Below are 25,797 nucleotides of genomic sequence, written 5' to 3' on the forward strand. Positions count from 1 at the left end.
CACATCTTCCTCCTGGCTTCATGAAGCAATCAAAGGAGGTACCTGGCAGCTGGCAATGATGATACCGGTACTTTCCACCTGAGAGCTCATGAAGTCAGTGGATTTTGGTCCATCCCTCGCATTCCGGAAGTTTCTGTCGGTCTGGAAGCAAGACATGGTCTCATAGACCACACTCTTGTCTTCCTGTGGTCTTGCCCACAGGCCCTTGAACCTTTTTTTCCTTGGCCCTGTGGTGGCTGCTCAACAAGTTGTGTTTTCTTGAGCTCCTTCAAGAGGACATGCAGCCTGAGGTGTTGGTTCTGGAAGTGAGAAGGATACCAAGAGTGTGGCCTCTCTTCCTCCTCCTTCCCCGTCCTCCTGCTTCTCCTTCTTCAGGATGAGAATAGGACTCAAACCAATAATTGCTGGATCTCGCTGATGCGGTAAGACTACACATTGAGCATCCATTTTATTTTTCTTTTAGAATCTTAGAACAATTCTGCTCCTTCTAGCAAGGGAGGAAGGGGAGACTTAATAAGGGAACCCTATGTGGCTTTTCCTTACTGCCTCCAACTCTAGATCCTTCCAACCTATTTTTAGGAGTTACGTTTCCTCACTCATGCGAAAAGGGTCCAGTATCTGACATTTGATCTTGCAGTTCCTACACTCCGATCAATATGTCAGAGGCACAGTACTCTTCCTCGCTCTTTCGACCAGGAGGAGCCCAGGTGTGCAGAACCCAGTCAGTTCAGGAGACTCACTCAGATTCTCCCTCCAACCAGTGAGTCTTCCTAATGTAAAGGACCGATGGTTTGTATATCGTGTTGGAACAAATCACAATTTTTGAAAGTAAATTGTATTTTTTCCTAACTATACAAACCTGAGGTCCTTTACATTATATTTTATGCCCTGCCTCATGCTGCCCCTCAGTCTGAACCTGGACTGAAAGGCAAACTGAATGTTTACATCAGGGCAGGCAGGTATTCCCGCCCACCTGGGGTAGTTACTGCCTAACCACCTTGCTCAAGAGTTTAATGACCGTTCCAGCCGGTTACCTGAAAGTAATTCATAATGTAAAGGACCTCAGGTTTGTATGGTTAGGAAAAATACAATTTTCTTTCAAAAATTGTGATTTTTATATAAGTGACTTGCCAAATAATTACATAGCTATTAGTTTCTACTTTACATGGCAGCTCAAAATTCAAAATTCGCAGTAGCTCTTTTGTTTTGGGTGTAAGTAGACTGCCCCGCCCACTTTCAGGGAAGGATAGGTACAACACAGCTAAAGAGCTCAATTTGTTTCTGTCGGTCATTGACTAAACTTTGGTTATTGAGCAGCTCTGGTTTTTTGTTTTTTCACAGGGTGGTTGTAGATTCTCTTCATTTGTGAGGTACTCTTTGCTTTTTGGTATGAATTAGCTTAGTTAATTCAGGATTCCTAATTGTGACTTTCCCAACTTTGACTATTTTTGCTTGGACTAATCATGTGATTTTAGCCTGTCTAGCATTAGATATTGCAGTAAAGGCTGTAAGACAGGTTTTCAGAGTATGACAGTCACACCTGTATGTAGTTCTTGAGAAGATGCAGGTTTGCAGCTTGAACTTAAGGTGATGAATGTAAGGATTGGGACAAGGGGAAAGTGGAAGACTTTGCATGCACATTTAGAGAAATTACAACGTGACAGACTGAGAAAGGCTACTGCTAGGGCTGAAGCTAAGGCTTCTGCTAGTCAGGTTTTGTCCCCAGGAGTTGATGTGTCTGAATTACCACTACCTTTGACACCTGTGACCGCTTTTTCCCCTATCTCAGTCCTCCGACTTTTCCTGTAACTCTGATGCCTTGCTCCCATTCTTCTGAACCCGTCATTGCCAGCCTAGAAGCTCGAGTTAATCAGAATTTTGATTTGTTGGTGAACACTGTTTTCCAGATTGGACAAATTTAACAGTGTCGGTGCAGTGTTAGTGGAGGGGGTGGCTACTCGTCCCACCGATGCTCCTAGACCAAGGTCCCTAGTTTCCTCAACTCTAGTAACAAACTTGTCCAAGAGGTGTTTGTTTATGGGCCCGATGGCTTTTTTCCAAAGCCTGTTGTCCGCAGCTGAGAGCTCAGAGACTCCATTGGAATTTAGTTTCTGCTTCGTCGACATGCACGTTTCTTCAGTGACTCTGGAAGAGGCCATCTTTCTGTGTCCAAGTTGAGATCATTTGAGCAATCAGTGGATGGAAGCGCCCATTTTCTCGTTCTGAGCGCCCAAATCCCAGTTTTCCAAGCTCAGAGCTTCGCCCAGTGTTCGAGTGCAACCAGCGCTTGATTGGCGTTGTATGAAATGTTCAGTATAGTGGATGTCAGGTGTCCGAGCATCCATGGGTGAGCCAGGGTCAAGCACCCATCTTATGGGTGGCCAGGGTCCAACGGAAGTCCTGTGTCTGAGCTGTCCGGCGCTTCCAGCTCTCTAGTGTCTGTGAAGGGTGTAAATATTAGTAAGTGTGCTGTGTCCGATCGGTCTGTGAGCAGGTGCCCAGTGTCCGAGTGTCCAGTATCAGTGGGTGCTAACGTTGATGTCTGTCCACCTACCAGTAAGCGTACGGCACCACAGGTGGGACTCTGTATCTGGCGTAACAGGTGTTGGTTCCCCTGTAGTTGAGGATCCGTCTTTGGCACCTATTCAGCGCCATCTCGATAGCATTCTGAACCTTTTACAGAAATGAGCTCCGGTGGCTCAGGTTCCCACAGACCCTCCGATGTCTCCTTTTTCCTCTGAGGAGGAACCTGTGGATGAGGATACACCTATGTAGAATTATTCAGCTCTTTTGTGGTTCTTCCTGGTGTGTTATCTGGATTTCTTCTCTCCAGCCGCTCCATCCTCTCCAGGCTTGGCATTTATGATGCGGCAACCTGCAGGGTCTGCTGAGTTACCACGTATGGTTCTTTCTTCCGCATCCAGGAAAGCTCTGGCACGTATCAACAAATGGTTGTTGGAGGAGGACATTAGAAAAGCAGTCTTTTGTTCGCCTCCTTCTCATCTGATATGACAGAAGTATCTGTTGTATGCCACAGGAGAAGCTCCTTCCTTGGGAGTTTCTGCCTCCTCTCAAGGGAGCTTCTCCAGTCTCATCGATGTAACACATCGCTCAGCCTTCTCTTCAGCTAGGATTCTTGTTACCACGTCAGAGTTACATCATCTAAAAGATATTTTTAAGGTCTTTGAGGTCCTGGGTTTCCTCAACTGGACTGTAGGAGCATTGGCAAAAAAGATCGAGGACTGCTCATTGCTTCCGGAGAACTTTGCCACAGATTGGTTGGGCATTCTGGCTTGCGCGGATAGAGCAGTGAGAGATGATGCTCATGAGTTGGCCACCATTTTTATGATGGGAGTGCTTAAAAGCAGGATTTGTGGTGCTCATTCACTTCTAAGTGGGTCACTCCCACAGTCCCACCCCCTCACAACATTTTTCTTCTTCGGTTTCAACTGTCAGAACTACTTCTCTGTGGCTTAGTAGCACTTTTGAGGAAGTAGAGGCTGCTTCCAATCCTGTCTGAAAGCCAACCTCCCTGCAAACCAGTATGACCCAGCACAACATCCCTTTGCAAGAAGCTTTTCCAACAGCCTTCCAAGAAACCCATCCCTCCAAACCATCAGCAAACCATTGTCTTACCTGTCCTCCGTGTCCCAGTGGGAGCAAGGCTCCTTCATTTTTGGAGCAGGTGGGAGACGAAGAGAGTAGATCCGTGGGTGCTACAAGTTTTTAAACAGCTACACAATTCCTTTCAGGGAGAAACCTCCCTTAGTAACCTCTTCCATCAGGTTAACGGCTTACTCTGTAGGCTCAGAGAGGTTTTCAGCCCTGTCTCGGGAAGTTTTAGCTCTGTTCGAGAAGCAGGCTGTGGAGAAAGTCAAGGATATCAATCACCTCTTCGTAGTCCCCAAGTCATAAGGGGGATGGAGACCTGTCCTGGATGTCTGTACTCTGCACTTCTTTGTTCAAACTACGAAGTTCAGAATGGAAACAAATTCGGTCCTGTCAGCCATCCACCAGGGAGAGTGGATGGTCACGATTGATATGCAAGACGCATACTTTCACATTCCAGTTCACCCAGACTACAGAAAGTATCACTGAGATTCATGTTCTCAGGTGTAACATATCTACCCATTATTTGGGCCCTTTTGCGGTATTTTTCACGAGAAATATTCACTAATTACTGTATTTTCTATAATTTTCATGACTAAATGCACATCTTTTGTGATAAAACTATTAAAATACTCAGGTATAAGCATTTTTACAGGGTTTTTCTTGTGTTTAAACTATCAAAATGGGCAGTTCTAAGTGTTATTAGAGGGGTTTCAAAAAGATTTTAGCTATTTTGGGGTTAGTACACATCCCCTGTGAATACAGGAGGTTCACTGTACAGGTATTGCCCTACTTATGATGGGGTTTGGTGCCAAAAAACCCAGCGTTTGTTGAAAAAATCGTATCTCGAATATGGCCTAGCCTACACTAGGGTAATCAGTACCATCTATATATATATGTTAGCTTAGCCTACACCACACAGTATACGTACTCTATACTTTTACGGTATAGTAATTATTAGTGTCAGCTAATTCTGCAGGTTCAGTGCAGGTTGACTTATGATAATTCAGTATAAAGAGAAATTGAATAACAAACAAGGCTTAGCGTACACTTTGGTATATCATATATGGTAGCCTAGCCTACATTATACTGTACTATATTTTCACATATTAACACCATATTATACAAATATCAAAATAATGAATGTGCCTCTTTTCCATGGACCTTGTATAAAGTTATGTTTTACTACGCTGTATCCAGTTTTATACATTTTCGTATTGCATTTGCATTATAAATTGCGATGAATCGATCACGTGTTGTTTATTTCGCCGAATTTAACTCAGCTCAGAGCACTTTTCTTGCTTCTAGTTAGCGTAAATGAATCTCTAGATACTTTATTTATATGGAACAAGGATATTTTTCGTTATATGAAGTGTTTTTAAGTTGAAATATAACTTAAATATGTCTTGTTGTGAAATTAATTTAGCTATTTTTCTCGTTAATAGATGAGGTTGGTGGCTGGCCGTTTGGGGGCATGTTTGTTTTGTGGAAAAAAAAAAAAAAAAAAAAAAAAGTTTCGCTCGCTATTTTCTCTTGATTTCATCATCATACTACTAGCGTACGTACTTATCTTTTATCGGCGTGAAAACAGCAGTAATATGTGTTCTTTCATGCCCAGCAGTTTTGATTAAAATACTTTCTCTGCAATTTTATTTATGGTCGAGTTTCATCCATGTTGATGCATGATAATTTATAGTCATTAGCAGCTTGAACATTGTTTCCTCAGCTTCAGCTACAACTTGCAGCTTAAATTTACTGTAGCAGTGTATTTCCTTGCCAATCTTTTCTCCAACATCATTTTTAACATAACTATGGTAATTGTTTAACCGTACGATGGTTGAAATACTAGCAAAACAGTTGTTATCCGATTCAGCTATGAGCAAAACAACAGTTTCTCGTTCGGTTGTTTATGGCTGTACGCATTTTCGCAAGAGTCAGAGGTTACTAACAATACTTTTATCATTCTCTCACTTTCTTAACTAGAAGATGGAATAAAGAGATGGAGGAAAAGAAGTTGGTCTCTCTTGCTGCATGATTGTACGCTGTTGCCTGTGCCCACGTGAAATTTAAAAATATTTTCTAAATATTGTCGTATCAGTATTAATTGCTAACCTCATCATAAATTTGAATTATTGTAAGACGAATTATCGTAACTCGAGCACTACCTGTACAGTAAATCCCCATATTCATGTTCTCAAGATTCGCAGACTCACATATTCGTGGATTTCTCTGTGGAACGTATCTACCCATTATTCACAGAAAATTTGCCCATTCGCGGTATTTTTCACTGAGAAATATTCACTAATTACTGTATTTTCATATTTTCATGACTATTAAAATACTCAGATATAAGCATTTTTAGAGGGTTTTTCTTGTGTTTAAACTATCAAAATAGGCAGATCTAAGTGTTTTAAGAGGGCTTTTAAGTATTCTCGGATTTTAGCTATTCGCGGGTGGGAGGGATGTGGTACGCATCCTCCACGAATATGGGGGGTTTACTGTAATGCTAAACTTCAAGAAGTTGCAATTAGTCCCCTCTCAGTTAAAAAAAAAAGTATACCTTAGTTTTACCAGACCACTGAGCTGATTAACAGCTCTCCTAGGGCTGGCCCGAAGGATTAGACTTATTTTACGTGGCTAAGAACCAATTGGTTACTTAGCAACGGGATTCTTTATTTGAGAATGGTAATAGATTCTCTGAATTTTCGGGCTTTTCCGTCCCAACAAAGGATTCAGAATTGCATCAGGAAAGTCCGGACATTCATTTCTCGTCCGTCCTGCTCAGCCAGTGCTTGGATGAGCCTTCTAGGAACACTCCTCAATAGAGAAGTTTGTTCCTCTGGGCAGATTACACACCAGACCACTATAGTTTTACCTCAGAGCCAACTGGCAGAGGAAAGTCTTTAGAGATTCGATCGTCTTCGAAATCACCCCCAAAATCAAGGAGGACCTTCAGTGGTGGCTGGTGGAGAACAGATTTGCAATGGGGGTGTCCTTGTCTCCTGTGAACCCCAACCTAATGTTTTGCTCAGATGCTTCAGATCTGGGTTGGGGAGCTCTTCTCAATGACTTGGAGGTGTCAGGGTTATGGTCTTCGACCAAAAGAAACCTTCACATAAATGTAAAGGAGTTGCAGGTGATACACCTGGCTCTTCAGTGCTTTGCAACAGGGACCTTCAACAGGAAAGTTGCGGTCCATTTGGACAGTATGACCTCACTGGCCTACATCAGGAAACAGGGAGGGACCCACTCCTTTTTGCTGTGTGAAGCGTCCAAGAATTTTCTTCTATGGGCATGGAGTAACAAGACCACCGTTGTGACCCGCTTCATCCAGGGCAAGATGAATATCTTCGCAGACGAATTGAGTCACGGCAAACAGGTGCTACCGACGGAGTGGACACTCAATCCACAGGTGTGCACCGACCTAAGGAGGCTATGGGGAAAACTGTTGGTAGACCTGTTTGCAACATCAAGAAACGATTGTCTCCCTCTGTACTGTTCTCCAACGCCGGATTCCCAAGCTTGGGCAACAGATGCCATGCTGCAGGATTGGTTGGATCTTGACATCTATGCCTTTCCTCCCTTCAGCATGGCAAGGGAAGTGTTGAAGAAGTTCAGTGCCCACAGCAACACTTCAGTGACCGTAGTGGTTCCTTTTTGGCCACACAAAGAATGGTTCCTGGACCTTCTAAGTCTATTGGTAGATTATCCAGGGCTTCTGCCTCAGAATAGAAATCTCAGACACCACACTTTCAACGATTTCACCTAGGCTTATCCACTCTCACTCTGACAGGCTTCAGACTGTCAGGGAGCTTGTCAGAGTGAAAGCTTTTTCAAGGAAAGCTGCAGAAACTATTGCAAAGTGTAGGCAACGATCTTCTGCTGCAGTCTACCAAGCTGAGTGGACAGTCTTTCAGGGCTGGTGCTGAGACAGAAATATATCCTCTTCTCAGATGACTGTAACTCAGATTGCAGATTTTTTGCTTTTCCTCAGATCCTTGAAAGGTTTGGCTACTTCAACCATCAAGGGTTACAGAGCAATGTTGAATTCCGTCTTTAAACACAGAGGAATAGACCTATCATCAAATCCAGATGTAAGTGATTTGATAAAATCTCTTAAATACTTTTAAACAAGAAAAATGTTCTGAACTAGCTTGGAACTTAGATATAGTTCTCAAATGGCTCTTGAGCCCACCTTTTGAACCTCAGGAATCTTCTTTTCTCAGAGACCTGACAAGGAAGACCCTTCTGATGGCCTTAACTATGGCTAAAAGAGCTAGTGAGCTGCATGCCCTTGATAAGAGGGTAGGCTTTCCTTAAGGTGATGCTGTTTGCTCGTTGACCTTAGGATTCATGGCAAAGAAAGAAGACCCTGCAAAACCCTGGCCACGTTCCTTTTCGGTCAAGAGCCTGTCTAACATCCTAGGTCAAGCAGATCAAGAGAGAGTCCTCTGCCCAGCTAGATCTCTTTGAGAGTACTTAAGGAGAACCAAGGGAATTAGAGGTTCTTCTTCGAACCTTCGGTGTTCAGTTAAAGACCCCAGTCGTCCTTTATCCAAGAATACCTTAACATTCTTTTTGAGGACTGTGACTTCTGAATCACACTCAAAGACTCAGGAGGATTTCCTGCCTTGATGTAAGTTCAAGGCACATGAAATTAGGGCATTCGCTATGTCACTGGCTTTCAGACGTAACCTACTGCTGGCTTCTATCCTGCAATCGACATACTGGAAATGCAAATCAGTGTTTGCTATGTTCTACCTGCGCGATGTTAAGACAGTACAGTATATGAAAGATGCAGTATAGGCCTGTACTTCGCAGCGGGCATGGTGTTGGGGGATGAAGGATAGGAGGAATGCCTTTGTTTTCCTCTGTTCATTCTCCTTGAATAAAGATTGTTGTTTTCTTGGGAAGTCTGATTGGCACTGTCGTGAGTGCCATCAGTTTGTTTGAATTTTAACATGTTTGTGGTGTAGGTTTTAAATTTTATTTGGTCATATTTTTTTCTTGGATTGTTAGATTTGGCAACCTGCGATTGACTCCTATGTTGCAAAGCACCCACTAAAGTACAGGCGACTCTTGGCTCTACTGCCACGCTGCTACAGGTCGAGAGGAGCTCCGACCAGAGGCAGTACCTACCTGCCGTAGCTCCCTCACTAGGTAAGGTTACAACAAGCATTCACGATGCTAGCTAATTTTCTATTTCAAATCCATCTCCATCTCTGAGTGTTTTTTGAGTAGTTTTTGTCCACCTGTCAGTGTGGGATTCAGGTATGTAATTATTTGGTAAGTTACTTATATAAAAATTAAATTTTTATAATAAATAAAGTTTTACATATACTTACCAAATAACTACATGATCAGAGCCCTCCCTCCCCTTTCATGGACGTAGAGCATAAATGAATTGATCTCTTTAGCTGTGTTGTACCTATCCTTCCCCGAAAGTGGTCGGGGCAGTCTACCTACACCCAAAACAAAAGAGCACTACTGTGAATTTTGAATTTTGAGCTGCCACGTAAAGTAGAAACTAATAGCTATCTAATTATTTGGTGCTTATATATAAAACTTTATTTTATTATAAAAATGTCATATTTTATTGGATTGTAAGCTTTGACAACCCACAATTTACTGTTATGTTGCAAAGCCCCCACTAGAGTAGAGGTGACCCTTGGCTATACCGCCACACCACTACAGGTCAAGAGGAGCTCCGGCCAGAGGCAGTATCTACCTGCTGTAGCTCCCTCACCAGGTAAGGTTACAACAAGCATTTCACGATGCTAGCTAATTTTCTGTTTCAAATTCATCTCCATCTCTGAGGGTTTTTGAGTAGTATATGTCCATGTATCCCACCTCCTATCAATGTGGGATTCAGCTATGTAATTATTTGTTAAGTTACATATACACAAATTATATTTTTATAATAAAATAAAGTTTTATGTATACTTACCAAATAATTACATGATTGGAGCCCTCCCTCCTCCCCTCTCATGGACAGAGGGCACAGACGAATTGAACTCTTTAGCTGTGTTGTACCTATTCTTCCCCAAAAGTGGGCGGGGCAGTACATACACCCAAACAAAAGACCACTACTGCGATTTTTAAATTGTGAGCTGCTGCATAAAGTAAAAACTAATAGCAAGGTAATTATTTGGTAAGTATATATAAAACTTTTATTTTATTATAAAAATATATTTTGAAAAGGTGTAGCCATAGAATGTTAAGATTCATGACCAGAGTATATTGGGAAGATTATCTTTTGAATGAGGAATTTGTGGGAAGATGTTGTGTCAATAGGCTAGTAAAAAGACCAAGATCTCAAAGCCTGAGATGGTTTGGGCATGTGATGAGAAGGGATGAGAAACAAATGGTCAGAAAGCAGTAGATGCAGAAATAGAAGGATGAAAACTTTCAGGAAGACACAGGAAGTCATGGAGAACAGAGATGTAAAGACGTAGGGTTAAATTATAATTTATTAAGTGCCATTGTCCGTATATATCACCAGTTTATGATTGGAAGAGGATATCAACTTTTTAAATATTTTTGGATGTGAGTAAAGTATAGTCACACCTTACCATACCGTATTAGAATCACCATTCAGAAAAAATATGGCTGCAACATAACCAAGATAAATTTTATGAATAGCATAGCCTTAATTTTCACAGCCTCTTTATTCATTGAATGAACAGTTTAACTGCTCTAATGCCACTGACATTATATTTTGGCATTATTAGTAAAGGCAAAGTCAATCTTTCAGTCAGTAGTTGGATGCAGGAGGTTGCTAGGTTAGCTAAACCTGTTGCTTCACAGACAGCCCTGTGGGTAAGAATACATTAGTACTGTATTATTGGTTTTTTTTAAATTTCATGCAAAGTCATACATTAGTACATAGTTTGAAAAAGCTTCATTGGAATAAGAGGCCTCAATGAAAGAGAGGAAAATACAGATGAATGTCTTGTAAGTAAATAAATTAATAAGTAAAGATAAATGAAGCAACAAGATTTTAAAAATAAAATCAGTAGATCTGTAAATTTGAGGCAAAGAGGCATGGTAGTCTCTGTATAGATTGTAAGCTTCAACTTTCATAACTGATAGGAAGACTATCTGAGTGTTCAGTACAGGAAATGGATGAAGCTTGGCATTGGACATTGCAAGAATTTGTTAGTGCTGTCAGCAAAAAATGGTTGTTTGTATAAATGTATGTACAACCTTTATTTAAAAAAAAAAATTAGAAAAAGTAAAAAAAAAAAAAAAATTTTAAATGATTGATTGCAGTTGTTTTATTATTTAATGAGACTTTGTGACCTTTATTCAAATTTACTTGAGAAACCTAAATAAATTAGAAAAAGAAACTGATTAGTACTGTTCTTTAATTAGCCATATAGTGAAAGCAGTGACCTATGCTCATTAGGAATATTTAGTTTGTAACATCAAAAGTTGCTCAACATAACCCCTACATTGTGTGAAATGAAAGAAAATTTATGCCAAAATTGCTTTTGATATATATGTATATATATAAACACACCCGCACATGCAACAAATTGGAGTTGATGTCATACTGGATATCATTTTCATAATCACGTGATTATAGTTCGAAGTCATTGCACTTGCACCAAAATCTTCTCCATACTATATCAGTTATTTTCATTTCTAGGAGTACGATGTCAGCGAGCAGCTGGGGAAAGGTGGATTTGCAGTTGTTTACAGAGCAAGATGTCGGAACACAGGTCAGGAGGTTGCCATAAAAAAAGTAAGTTGCAGTTAATACTGGCACAATTTTAAAGTATATAAATGTATTTAATTATTACTTTTTATTTTATCAGTTAAAATAAGACTTAGTTTAATCATTCACAGGAAACCTTTCCAGATAGAAAACAAAGTTGCTGACTACAGAACGATTTTTTAAGAGAACTATGCTCTTCCATAATTATGCTTCTCTTTTTTGGGGTGTAGGTTAGAACTAAGTCCTTTAATTTTGTTTAGTTTTGAGTTTCATTTACTTGTGCACAGAACAATTTATTTATTTTCAGATCTAGAGAATATTTCATGAAATTTAGTTTGGATTCTCTAAGTGTACAGAGTTTATCATATATGTTGCAGATGGTAGAGGTTGCAAAGACTAAATAGTCAGGGATTTTAAAATCTATCGTTTATAAGAAAATCTAATAGGGAAGAGATGTTTGGAATAGAAGGTATAATGGCAGAATTTGTGTTATGGGGTTAGAATAAAAAGGATTGCAAGAAATAAAAAGGAACTTCTTGGAAAAAGAGGAAGAAACTACTGTAATAGTAAACAGGTTGAGGCGGCTCATATAATACTGTGGTGCCAGAGCAGTCAAAACTACTGTATAGGTTTGGTTATTCAGCTCTTTTGGAACTGGATTTCTTTTAATGATCAAAACTAAATAATCTGCTTACCTAACATAATACATAATGTTTTATTGGTCAACACTAGGCAAGTTTTATTAGTCATTATCACTTGCATTTGAAAGGTGTGTTTAGTTAGTGATGTTACTTTGCCATTAAAATAGATCTAGAATGAAGATAGTGGCAATTGTATGAGAAGGATTTGAGATAAACATTGGTATCCATCAGTAATCAGCACTGAACTCTTTTGTTGTTTATCATAATAGAAGTAGCTACAAAGGAGTGCAGAAAAAAGGGGACTCCTGGGAACTGCTCTATGCAGATGGTGATGTGTTCACAGCAGAAGCCAAGGAAGAGGTGTGAAAATGTTTAAAAGGTGGAAGAGTAGAATGGAGAAGTAAGAACTAAAAATCAGTGTAAGCAAAACAAAGCTTAAGGTCCCTGGAAAGGAAGCAGAGTAAAAAGATGGTGTTTCAAGATGTGCTCAGGATTACAATATTTATGGAATGAGAGGTTTTCATTGCCAAAAATATATTGAAAGAGCAAGTGAGGAAGAGGGGAAAGTTCAGAACTCTGTTGTGATAGATGGCTGGGTCTTTTCTGTTGCTGAGGGGCCACATGACTGTGAAGCAGGAATTGAGAGGATAGTGTGAAAAAGAGTAGCTGCAGCATGGATAAGAGATGGCTCAGCTGCTAGTAAATAAAAATTCCCAGTTTTAGAGCAGAGACTTACAATTGGTACATAAGACTATACTACTGTATACAGCAGAAACATGGGCACTGACAGGAAAAAGTAGTAAATTTTGAAAAGCTGTGACATTGAATGTTAAGTTCTTGATTAGAGCCCAGTGGGAAGATTATGAAATGGGATTGGTGGAGAGATGTGACCTCCAAATACTGAAAAAAAAAAAAAAAATGAAATCTCTCAAAGATTGAGATGGTATGGAGATGTGATGAGAAGGGATGAGGAACAGTTGGTCAGAAAAGCAGTAGATATTGAATTAGAAGAATGAAAGGTCTATAGGAAGGTGCAGGAAATCATGGAAAAAGGGGACTGATGAAGACTGACCTAAGAGGGGTTTAGGCAGAAGAGCGGAAAGAACACATTTCACATCTTTAACCCCATACTGTACAGGGAAAAGCTGACGTTAAGACATGATGATGAGGAAATATCACTGCCATCATTATAGTATTACAACCAAAGTATATTATATGGAATGAATCTTACCTACTGTTAAAGTTAGCTTACATCTTCACTCCATCAGTCGCGGTCGGCATTTTAAAAATTCAGATTAAGCTTGGCTAACCTGTTAGGACTGTCTCTGTAGTCACCTGTTTACCCAGCAGGTGGTGTTGGAATGTAAACAGTTGAGTCAGTATTCTTCTTGCTGTCTGCTTCGGCAGATGTGTGATTTGGTGTTATTAATTTTTTTATGATTTATGGCTAAATCTCTCCTGTATGGTACTGCACTTGTTTTCTGTTTTTGCATTATGTCAGCTACAACAAACAAAGATGAAAGCTTTAGGCTGTTGTATAAGAAGAGTCTGTGAAATCGGTTTTGCCAATGACAGTGTAGCCTATGTTAACCTAGTTAAGGCACGAGCATAGTTTCTCTTGTCAAATAATGACTGATCTGGTGAGATAATAGAATTTTGTGTAATATTGAAAATACTAGAGGGATGATCCTGCATCTTTTCCAGCTTTGAAGCAGCTTAGAGCTGATTTAGGACTTAAATACATTATATACTGTAGCCTAAGTTGCCTCTAAAAGGTCAGGTGTTCAGTCCTAATTGTAAAGCGTTAGTACTTTTTATTGCGGTATTTCATTCTTAGCGCTACAGCTCAATTACTGCAAGAGTAATATACTGTATGTTTATATAAATATGTGTAATATTTTTGCATGCACATATATACTGTATATAGGCCTATGTATGTAGCTATGTGTATGTACATATGTAGATATATGTTATTGTGTGGTGTCACTGTTTTGTCTGTTCTGTCTACATTTCCCCCCCTCTCCCCCTTTTTTTTGTAGGTTATGTTTTATAAGGCCTACAGGTTAAAAAATCAACATAGGCCACGATAGGTGTAAATACCATAGATTAGGCCATCATGCCCAAAATGAATACTGGACTAATGGCTTTGTGGCCAACCTTTAGGACATGGGGTGTATGAGTCTAGGAAAATTCATCGACAACAATTCATCGATTAGCAATTCATCGACCAAGCAATTCACCGATTCATCAATTTATCGATTGACTACTTTGGTCATTTAATTTGCATTGCTTTTAGTTTTTTAAGTGGTTTGTTTGTAACTTCAGTCATTTAGCTTTCGTCTGTTGCCCTGAGTTTGTTTGTTTGTTTAATAATAATAATAATAATTATTATTATTATTAATAGAGGTCAAAGAAAAGTTTACAGGAATAAAAGATAAAGTATTTATTATTCACATAATCATTTTTTGTTTTGATATAACAATGATCTGCAAAAGAATATGGAAATAAAACAAATTCAAAGAAAATGTTAAAATACATAAATTCAACCTTTATTCTTATGTCTTGAAAAATTTTGAAATATGAATATCTTTAAAAAAATTTCATTCAATTGTAAAAGGAAAACTTTTTACTAATTAAAAAGAGATGTTATGCGCTAAGCCCCTCAAGTAGTCAATGACAGGCTCACTAGCATCATAGTTCAATACAATTCTTTTTATCCGTTTGGCAGAGTCACAGTATTTCCGCTTTTTCAAAGGGGGCTCTTGTCCTGCAAGGTATTGTTCAATTTTGGCATTGCTCAATGTTTGTTCCCGTTTGATGCACTCCACAAACTTCCAAATGTTAGGATGGTAAGATGTGAGCTGCGCCTCAAAACCCCGATGCCAGCCCTCGACTGAGTTGTTGGTTTTAGGTAGATCTTCCAAAATGGCTTGATACACATTCCACATTTTATGTGGAAACTGAGGAGGTCGACGTACTAGTCTTCGATCAGGCTGACCTATCCAAGTACAGTGAACCCTCGCTACTTCGCGGTTCGACTATCGCGGATTCACGACTTCGCGGATTTTTTCCATTACGTATGTATATTATAAGAGAAAATATATAGCGGGTTTTCCGGAAATTTCAAAAATAGTCGCGATATATGAAGACCCAAATATTTCATTAATTCCATTAATAATTATTAATATCTGCTAGTACTGTTGGTTCATTGCATTATGACATATAATTCAGTACAATTGTACAGTACGCACCATAACAATCTTTCTATTTTTTTATGTTCACTTACTGTTTTATTGCTTATCATTTGTGCCTGCATACTGTATGTACGTATTGTAGATATCTGTACATTACTGTAAAGGGTGGTTTGTTAACAGTACTATGTAAAGGGAGGGTTTTAAAAGTCTGAATACATGTTAAATAAATACTGTAAATATGGTATCCCTACTTCGTGGATTTTCAGCTATCGCGGCCAGTTCTGGAACCTATCTACCACGATAAACGAGGGTTCACTGTATCCTCCATGTAATCGACAACTGGTTGTGCTTCAAGAGGTATGGCATCACTATCACATAACTCTTCAAATGCTCCTATGACTGCATGAACAGGAACAAATGCTAGAGCCGATAGCATTTTAAGACTTAATGCAAAGTCTGCGTCGGTCTCGTACCTTTGCTTTAAGCCGTTTGACTGAATCGATCGTGATAATGCATTGAGAAAAGTGAAAAAAAAACACCCACGTTGCTGTGTGGTGCTAAACACTTCACTAACAGCCTTAATCATAGCTTTTTCATAATCTAGTGTGATTGTTAACGATGCTTGCATACGGTTAAACTTTTTGATATTTTCTAGTAATGTTACGTAATTTCTATTTGATTTTCCAGGTAACAAAGCGTATACTAAAGGAATAGATGTATTTTCTTCCAGTCCATGGAGTGTGTATAATTGATAAAACAACAAAGGCACCGATTTAAATGTTCCGTCGGCGTACCAATGTTTGCACTTTAACAAGAGTTCAAGACTTTTCTTTGTCGCAAAGATTAATATTCGGTCCTCAACATTTCCAGAATCAAAATACAAAAACTCGTCACCATTTGACAACTTTATCAATCCTTCTGGGAAAGTTGTCTTTTCTATGTGTTGGAAGGCTAGGTCCATCGTTCTTCTTAAATCGGATATTTCTCACAGTTTTTTTTTCATACAGTCAGTGCTTGGAAGCTTACCAATTGCTGCTTGACTGCATTCTCCAAGAACATCGGACAATAGGGCATGAGCTGACTCCGTTGTATTTTTTGCCTTTTCGCGAATTTTCTCACAGACTTTCGCTGCTTCGACACTTGCTGCATTAGCAGCGTGATTATGTTCATTTGATTGCCTTATTATCGTGTTTCCGCATGTACTCACTCGAGCTCGACAGTTATTTTTATAGTATTTCTCACACTTCCAGTGCACAGTCTCTTCGATCTTCTTTTCTCTGTAGAACAGATGGCCGCACACAAACAGTTTTTTTCTGCCTTTTTCTGTTTCAACAAACTGAATATCCATCCTCGAGGGCTTGAAGATAAGAACTAAAGCATTTTTGTTTCTCTTTAAAAGGAAAATCTCGTAAATTTGTTTTTATTTTTTTGTAAATAGATGAATTGTTATATTGGTGGTTTGCTATTTTTAACTTTTATTTTTCTGTAGATAGATGAATTGTTGAATAAGTTATTTGCTTTTTTAAACCTTTGAATTATGTTTTTATTTTTTCTGTAAATCGACAAATTATTGAATCGGTAAATTGCTTGGTCGATGAATTGCTAATCAATGAATTGTTGTCGATGAATTGCTATCGATAAATTTACCGCATACGGGGGTGTATATATCAGTCTATAACAGACATTACATTCTACGCCTCTGTCACCATTTAGTACATTGAATGATATTGGTAATAGTTAAATATTAATCATGAGAGGCAGAGTTTCTTGATGATGCATCGGACTTGTATCCTCTCTTTGATATCCCTACTCCAAGGCTAATGGGAGGAATGTCTTTTTCCTTTTCTGAACTCCGTTGTAAGCAACAGAAACAGTTGTGTTTAAATCAGTTAAAGTATCCCTGCTCAATCATTAGTAGCCATTTTTTGACAGTGGCACATCATCATCTCATTAACCTCTAAGTATTTAAGGCTATCACTTATGCCTCGAATCAGGATACAGTATTAGATTCTAAAGCCTTTTTTGCATGTCATTTCCTTTTAGAATTTCCCAAAGTGCTCTCAAGTTCTGCTTCAGTAGTGTTCTGGCTCACATTATATGGGGTAAAATTTACACCTGTAACTATAATTGATGCTTTGAACTCCCAGTTTAGGTAGGCTGGGTGGATCCCCTGTAGGCCATGTGCAGACTTTCAGAAGTGCTTGGCATAGCGTCAAATCAAACCTCTGGTAGTGATGGTTTTCAGGGAAGGATACTTTGTACCTTTTGTTATTTCTTTTACCCCATCATCTTCCTGATATCCTTTTCTTCACACTCTTCACACAGAAGTTCAAAGTTTGGAAAGGTAGGTTGGGCAGTTGTTATGCAACGAGACCATCGAACCATGGGCATTTCTTGCCTCAACAAGTTTATTCATATGCCTCCCTTTTCAATGAGTCTTTCAGTTTGCTCCTGGCAGTCTTTTGGAAGGGCAAAAGATCATTTCTGTCGACATGTACCGTAGGACACGTACTTCCATTCCTGGTACACCTTCAATCAAAGTAAAGTATTCTCCTGTGGGTTGAGGTTTTAGCAATATGGAGTCATCTGCTTGATATCAGAGTATTTCTCTCTTGTTTGGGCGTCTGGTTCGTTCTCACCAAAGGGTTTTATGTTGACCTTGAGGGCGAAGAACTGTTTTATGTCTAACATCAGGAAGATATTTTGTTCTGTGTTGACTAAATTGCTTTTCTGACCCAGTCAGTTGCTTATCTGGGGATGAAGAATTCTTGGGGGTTTTGTAATGGAGAGATAGCCAATTTTCTACCATTTTTGGGGTCTGTAATGTCTTTATTCTGTGTCCTAAGATGTCTTGGAGGCAAACTGCGAGGCAATTCTGAGAAACATTTGATGTTGGTGAGTTGGAAGGTACTCCCTATACTGCAGTTCTTGGCAGTTTAGAATGGTCTTTTGCAAGTCTTGATTCTTACACAAAATGACAAGGAGAGACAGTTCAAGAGAGATGTTCAGACTAACAGTGAAACTTCCTTACCCTTTGGACAGTCCTGCAGTGTCTTTTCATTACCTCATTTTGTCCTAGGGAAAACCTTTGTTATTGAAGACCAAGTCAGCAGAAAAAGGCAAGGTTTCTAGTCTGTTAGTCTCCTCTTCCTCAGGTTTGCCAAAAGTTGTGGAACCTTTGGGGAGACCCAACCATCCTTCTGTTCATGACTCCCCAAAACACTACTCTGCCAGTTTATTGCTCTTTCGTTTCAATCAACTTATAATGTCAAAATGAAACGGTTGCATTTACCAAAACCATTTTTCTTGACTCTCACTGTATCCCTCAACCTGTACTCTACATTTTTGTATATTTACAAAGTAATTCCTATGAAAAATAACTGAGATAGAGCTCTTCAAAAAAAAGAATAACTTTCTAGCACTAATTCTCACCGGGCAGTTGATGCCAGTTGTTGCCTTCCTTCAAGAATGGTCTACAGTAAACCCCCCGTATTCGTGGTCTCACGATTTGTGGACTCACCTATTCACGGATTTCTCTATGGAACATATATACACATGATTTGCTGAAAATTTGCCCATTCATGGTGTTTTTCACTGAGAAATATCCACTACTAATTACTGTATTTTCATCTCATTTTCATGACTAAATGCACTTTTTGTGATAAAACTATTAACACTTTCGCATCTTTATAGTCTGAGCGCCACGCCTACCAGAGATCCAAGGTGTCTGGGAGCGCTCGACAGCAGGAAAAAATTTTTTCAAAAATTCAGCAAAAATAGAAATTTTATGTGAACAACATTCATTTTGCTGTCCTTTTTTTTCTCAGTGTTTATATTTTATGGTGGAATAGTCAGAATAAGAGTCCCAGCCCTCTAAATATGAAAAAATTTGAGTTATTTAAAAAAAAAAAAAAAAAAATCTTTACTTATTTTTACATTTTCGTTCGTAGTCCAAAAACTGAACTTCAGGCAAATGAATTTTTTTTTATGAGAAAGCTAACAAAATTCTCCAAATATCGATATATAAAATAATGAAGAACAAATAAGTACAGTTGGTGAAAAAATCGATAGAAAAGAGGGTAAGAAACAGAGCACGCTGCCCGGCGTACGGTGAGAATTAGCGTTAGAAAGTTATTTATTTTAAGAGCTCTATCTCGGTTATTTTTCATAGGAATTACTTTGTAAATATACAAAAATGTAGAGTAAAGGTTGAGGGATACAGTGAGAGTCAAGAAAAATGGTTTTGGTAAATGCAACAGTTTCATTTTAACGTTATAAGTTGATTGAAACAAAAAAAAAAATTTTAGCCCTGTCAACATTATCGTTCGTAGCTCAAAAACTATAACAGTGAGGCGAATGAATTATTTTTTATAAGAAAGCCCACAAAATTCTCTAAATATCGACATATAAAAGAATGAAAAACAAATAAGTACAGTTGGTGAAAAAATTTATAGAAAAAGAGGGTACGAAACAGTGTTTCCAATAATGAAATCCCACATACAAATCCCACATTTTATAAAAAGCCCAAAAAAAAAAAAAAATGTAAGATATGAGAGGAAGCATGGGTAGGATCAGCTGATTTCATTGTGAGAATTTTACTACGCCAGGGATTTGCGCATGCACAGTACAGGAACTGCTTGGCTGGCGTATTGATGCCTGAGTTACACGGTCCAAGGTATGCTTTAGCCTATGGAAACCACTAATTGTCCGAATAAAAAAAAAATTTACTCCTAACACACATACGAAAAATTTTAGTAAATTTTACGTAGCAGTACATCAGTCGGGTAGGAAGGGGAGTAGGGTAATTTTATGTACCACTACATCATTAGGTCATGAAAGAGTTAAAATATTCAGGTAGTGCTCGAGTTACGATAATTCGCCTTACGATAATTCGATTTTGCAACGGAGTGAGCAGTTAATACCGATACAACAATATTTATAAAATATTTTTAAAATTTGTGCAGGCACAGGCAGCGAGAGAGACTAAATTACAATAGACAAACTTCTTTTCCTCCATCTCTTTATCCCATCTTGTAGCTAAAAAGTAAAAGAGAATGATAAAAGTATTGTTAGTAATGTTAAACTCTTGCGTAAATGCGCACAGCCATAAACAGCCGACCGAGAAACTTTCGTTTTCCTTATCACCGAATCGGATAACAACAGCCGTTTCGCCCTGTATTTCAACCATCGTATGGTAATACACAATTACCGTAGTTATAGTACAAATGACGTTAAGTAGAATAGGACTGATATATGTATATTATCCCCTTATTCGGTATGGATAAAAGATTGGCAAGGAAATATACTGCTAAATTTAAGCTGCAAGTTGTAGCTGAAGCTGAGAAAACAACGTTCAAGCTGCTAATGACTATAAATTATCGTGCATAAGCAACATGGATGAAATTCGACCGTAATTAAAATTGGAGAGAGAGTATTTTAATCAAAACTACGGGGCATGAAAGAACACGCTACTGCTATTTTTACGCCGATAAACAATAAATACGTAAAGCTCGTATTATGATGAAATCATGTGAAAAGAGTGAACGGAATCTTGATTTTTTAACACAAAATAAACACCCCAAACGGCCAGTGTCATCTATTAACAATAAAAATACCTAAGTCAGTTTCACATTGAGACATATTTAAGTTATATTTGGACTTAAAAACACTTCGTAAAACCTCCCCATATTTGCGGGCTCAGGTATTTCACGGATGTGTGTGAAACGTATACCCATTATTCAGGAAAAATTCGCCATTCACAGTATTTTTCACTGAGAAATATTCACTAATTACTTGTATTTCCTTATCATTTTCATAACCAAATGCACTTTTTTCGATAAAACTAGTAAAATACTTGGGTATAAGCATTTTTAGAGGTTTTTATCTTTGTGTTTGAACTATCAAAATAGGCAGTTCTAAGTGTTTTTAGAGGGGTTTTAAGTATTCGCAGATTTTAGCTATTCATGGGGGTTGCGTTGCTCATCCCCCACGAATACAGGGGTTTACTGTATAACGAAAAATAACCTTGCCCCATATAAATAAAGTATGTAGAGATTCATTTATGCTAATTAGAAGCAAAAAAAGTGCTCTGAACTGAATTAAAAGCGAAATAAACATACTGCATAATCGATTTCCAAACCAAAACATTGATCACTATGATCACAATTTATAATACAAAAACAATATGAGAATATATACAATATTATTGGATACAGCGAATTAAGGCATAACATTTTAAAAGATCCATGGAAAAGATGCATACTCATTATGTTGATGTTTGTATAATATGATGTGTGAGTATAGAGTACAGTATAATGTAGGCTAGGCTACCGTGTATGTATACAGTACAGTATACCGTAGTGTAGGCTAAGCTAATTCTTGTTTGTTATTCAATTTCTCTTTTTATTGAATTATCATAAGTCACTCTGCATTAACCTTCAGAATTAGCTGATATTAATAATTACTATACCGTGTATGTATAGAGTATACTTTATAATGTAGGGTAGGCTATTATGTATACATGGTTCTGAATACCCGAGTGTAGGCTAGGCTATGTTCGAGATACGTTTTTTCTAACAAACGATGGGCTTGTTTGGAACCTAACCGCATCGTGAGTAGGATAATACCTGTATGAGCATTTTTAGTTTTTTTTTCGTGTGTTTGAACTATCAAAATAGGCAATTCTAAGTGTTTTTAGAAGGGTTCTAAGTATTCGCAGGTTTTAGCTATTCGCAGGGGGTGTGGTACGCATCCCCCGCGAATACGGGGGTTTACTGTATTCTAGACCCGTATGCTTTTCCTCTTTTTGCAGTTTGAGGAAATGCTCAACAAGTTGTGAGTTTTGCAGATCACAATGATGATTTTCATAGCTTATTCATGGTCCCAAAGGGTTGGTTCCCCTAACTTTCTTTCCTGACTGTAGATGTTCCTCATCTTTCAAACAGGTTCCTTCAAACCTCCACATGCTTCATCTGCCCGTATGGAGATTGTCAGTTGTCGGTTATGAGCTAAGGGCTTTTCTAGCTTGGCCAAGGAAGCAGTCCTTAAATGGAGAAGGCTCTCCGCTGTTAGACTTGTGTATCAATTACAGTGGTTATTTATTTATTTTTTTTTTTTTATCTTGGTGCTTGTCCAGAGTGATATCCAACACCTGTTTCACTAGAGACCCTGTCTGAAGTTTTACCAGTATCTCAGGTACACTAAGCAGTTTTCTGTCACAGCGATCCAGGATACCACTTTACAGTACATTGCTTTCAGTTCTACCTTATGCTGACTGGAATATTATTCATGATTTAAAGTTTGAAGAGGTTTTCAGTCTTTTATGCTGGAAATTTCATCTTCCTATCATGATTTATGATGAAATTTAGACATAGTCCTTCAGTTTTTATCTTAACTTTAGTTGAACCTTTTGATAAGGCATCACTTAAGAATGTTAAGGACTTTTCTTTTAACTCTTGCTGTGGCAGAGTGTATTGAGAGTTTCAAGCCCTCTCTAGTATGTGGGCTTTGTTCTAGGGCAGCCTCTTTTCTTTCGTTGCTCAGCGAAAAGATATAGTAGTGAAGCCCTTCCCAGTTTTGTGACAGTGCCTAATTTACTGCTTTGATAGTTATTGAAGAAGTGGCTATCATGTCCAGTTTGACCTATTAACAGTTTTTATTAGTGAATTTCAAGACCTCCCCAGATTTGTGACAGTGCCTAATTCAACTGCTTAGGTAAGCTATGAAGAAATGGATGTCTTATGTCCAGTTAGAACTACTAAGGATTTAACTGGACAGAGGAGGAGTTTTTATAATTTTCTATGGTGTTAGAAGGCAAAACACTCCTGCATCCAAGATAGTTCTGCACACACAGGTGATCCCTTAGCCTTACCTTTTTTGGAAAACATCTGAATGGCATCAGTACAGTAATGCCATTTTCTAGAAAAGGTTTTCATGCAGGTCAAGGGGGGGGGTAACTGTTTTTGCCTCATTATTTGTGAAATGTTTAATTTTAAGGCTGATAGTTTATGTAGACAATTTGTTAGGGCAAACCAGAAGCCTACTCAGTCTTTTCCTTTTGTCTTTTGATGTTGCTTCTCCTCCTCCTCCATTAGCCATCCTGATAGCCTAGGTTAATTCCTTTCTCACTCCTACTCCTCCTTTCTTTGCTCCCTATATGGTTCAGGAGATAAATATAAGTAATTGGGACTTATTCTTTTATCATAGTCATGTTTAAGTGAGGTGTCGGAGCCTTGGCATCTGTCTGTAGCCCGCCCTCTTGAATGATCTGCATCAGTTGGTCTTCTCTGACATGGAACCAAGGCGTGTCTTGGGACCAAGGTCTGTGCCCTTCACAACCTCTCTCTCTCAACCATCTCTACACGAGTTGTTTGATTCTCACGTTTGCTAGTCTACACATCACCCATTTAGCAAGAGTGATATAAGATGGGTGTAAACAGTAGAATTATTTAGGGTCACAGAATTATTACATTTGCCCCAGTAGTTCTGAGTTGCATGCTAGTTCGGTTTTCGTTTGCTCTCCCGATATCGTCTCTTTGCAAACAATGTCCCTCCCCCTTTCTCAGTTTTCCCATGTATCATCTCGTATCCATCATGTAACAATTATTCGTAATAGCAGCTTTTCCTCTTCAGCCGCTCCCTTTTCTAGAGGGAATTAGCTGGGTGTCAGAACAGCTCTTGCTTCTCAGTAATCGGCTCTTAAGTGTTGTGCAGGCGACACCATCTGTCATCACATTTACGTGGTGACGTCATGCAAGAAACCTCTAACTTCCCCACTCGTGCAGACAACACCCACTGCCGTCAGGGTTACATGTTGATGTCATACAAAATCCTCTCCTCCACCCGAATACTCAGTTCACTCCATCTATCTCTGTCTCCCAGCAATGCCTCGCTTGTCTTGTCCTTTATGTGGATGCCTTCCCATATTGGGCTTGCTTGGAATGACATGGTGGACAGTCTTGCTAAAGCTGCCTGCACGCTTGAACTTGATGACAGAAATGTTGAGCCCTCACTTCGCTGCCTTAAACATAGAATATATTCAGCAGCTTTTGCCTGTACAGTACAGCGTAGGGATGCAGAGAGGGGCACTAGTGTTTCCATACAACATCATGATAACTTTCTGCAGAGCAGTCACAAGTACCGGCGACGTGGACTCATGGTGCGTAGGCATAATGTCATAAGTGCCAGGATAAGGTTGGGATATCGTCCTGTGTGGCAGGTTGGACAGACACTAGATATACCACACTACACCTCATGTAAACTGTGTAACCTTGCTAATGCCAATAACCTTGAACACTACTGCCTTCATTGCCCCACTGTCAGGAATCTGTTACCTCAAGGAGAAAATTTACTTCAAACCTGCCAATATTTACTCAAAGATGACCACCTAGACTTAATTTTGACTCATCATCCACACTTTGGTGGTTGCTAAACTGTCTGTTGCAGTTGTTGTGATAATGGAATACGATCTCATATGTTATTTTTGTAACTGATATACTAATAATTCAATGCTGTAATTTTTTTCTGTTGATTTCTGATGTACTGTAAGTAACTGCTAATATGTAACTTTGTTTGACGTCTTTGGGCGTAATAAATTTATTAAATTAATCTGTCTCCCAGGATTCCATGGCTTCATTACTGATATTCTGGCGTAGTCACCTCTTCCATCTCTGTTCCTCCGTTTAGACTTAAGGGGTTTCAACTGTGTTTTTGGTTGATTCCCCTTAGTATTTAAGCAGTGCATAATTCGCATGGTTCCATTTTCACTTCCTTTTGCCGAAGATGAATCTGTTAACTGGCTCCCTTTAGTTTACTGTACTTCTACCTCAGTTCCTGTTAAAACGATAAGAAGGTAACACATTATTGTAAGGTGCATTTTCATGTAAGTAGCGCCTTTGGGAATGGGTGAACAGTTGTAAGAGCAAGTTAGGAAATTGTTTAGTGTTCAGTAGCGCGGCTCCTAACACGAACAGTGTAGTGTGCTAGCTACTGTGTTTTGTACATGAGGTATAAAGCCCCTAGTCCTTTTGTTGTGACGGGGACTTTCTCATGAACCATATATGATAGTAACCTTGCTTTCTATCTTATCGTTAGTTTTAGAAAATCCAGTTTTTGAATTTAGCTGAAGGTAGACATCTGTTGTAAAGGAGCATACTTTCATATATGAAGGTGGTAGTGTCGTTAGTTTTGGACTGTCGGTTATGGGCTTTCAACCCTGGCACAGGAGTCACTAGTACTCTACAAGATTAGAGTCCTTTTTACCCTGTAAGGATCCTCTGACAAGTCTCGCTACGAGGGCCTTACACCCTGTTGTGGTTCCAACGTCTGGCTACAGTACTTCCCAGTAAGGATCACACAACAGGCAGGAATGTTGAGAAGCATTTTCTTCGCATTAAAAAGCTTTTAGTTCGCTTGGCTGAATGCTGTTTCTCTGGCTGCACTAACCCACCATCCTCATTCAGTGTGGTAGTCAGCTAACTTTAGCAGTAGGTAAGATTCATTCCAAATACTGTAATGATAATCTGCCACATGTTAATGGGAGATCAAGAAAAATTCTGACTCGGTTGTTTACATTCCAACACCATCTGCTGGGAAAACAGGTGACTACAGAGACACTCCTAATGGCATAGCCAAG

The 25,797-nt window shown here is 38.9% G+C and overlaps 1 protein-coding gene across 3 annotated transcripts in view; it reads left to right on the plus strand.

The window, feature by feature from the left end:
- Window positions 1-25,797, plus strand: part of SAK (Sak kinase) — a 138,459-nt gene that overhangs the window by 19,179 nt on the left and 93,483 nt on the right. For all 3 annotated transcript variants that reach the window (XM_067099435.1, XM_067099452.1, XM_067099442.1), the window contains exon 2: window positions 11,261-11,356. In XM_067099435.1, the coding sequence (XP_066955536.1) occupies window positions 11,261-11,356 (96 nt within the window). The remainder of the gene's footprint in view (window positions 1-11,260; window positions 11,357-25,797) is intronic.

The sequence above is a fragment of the Macrobrachium rosenbergii genome, chromosome 4 (genome assembly GCF_040412425.1).
Source record: "Macrobrachium rosenbergii isolate ZJJX-2024 chromosome 4, ASM4041242v1, whole genome shotgun sequence".
In the NCBI taxonomy this organism is placed as follows: domain Eukaryota; kingdom Metazoa; phylum Arthropoda; class Malacostraca; order Decapoda; family Palaemonidae; genus Macrobrachium; species Macrobrachium rosenbergii.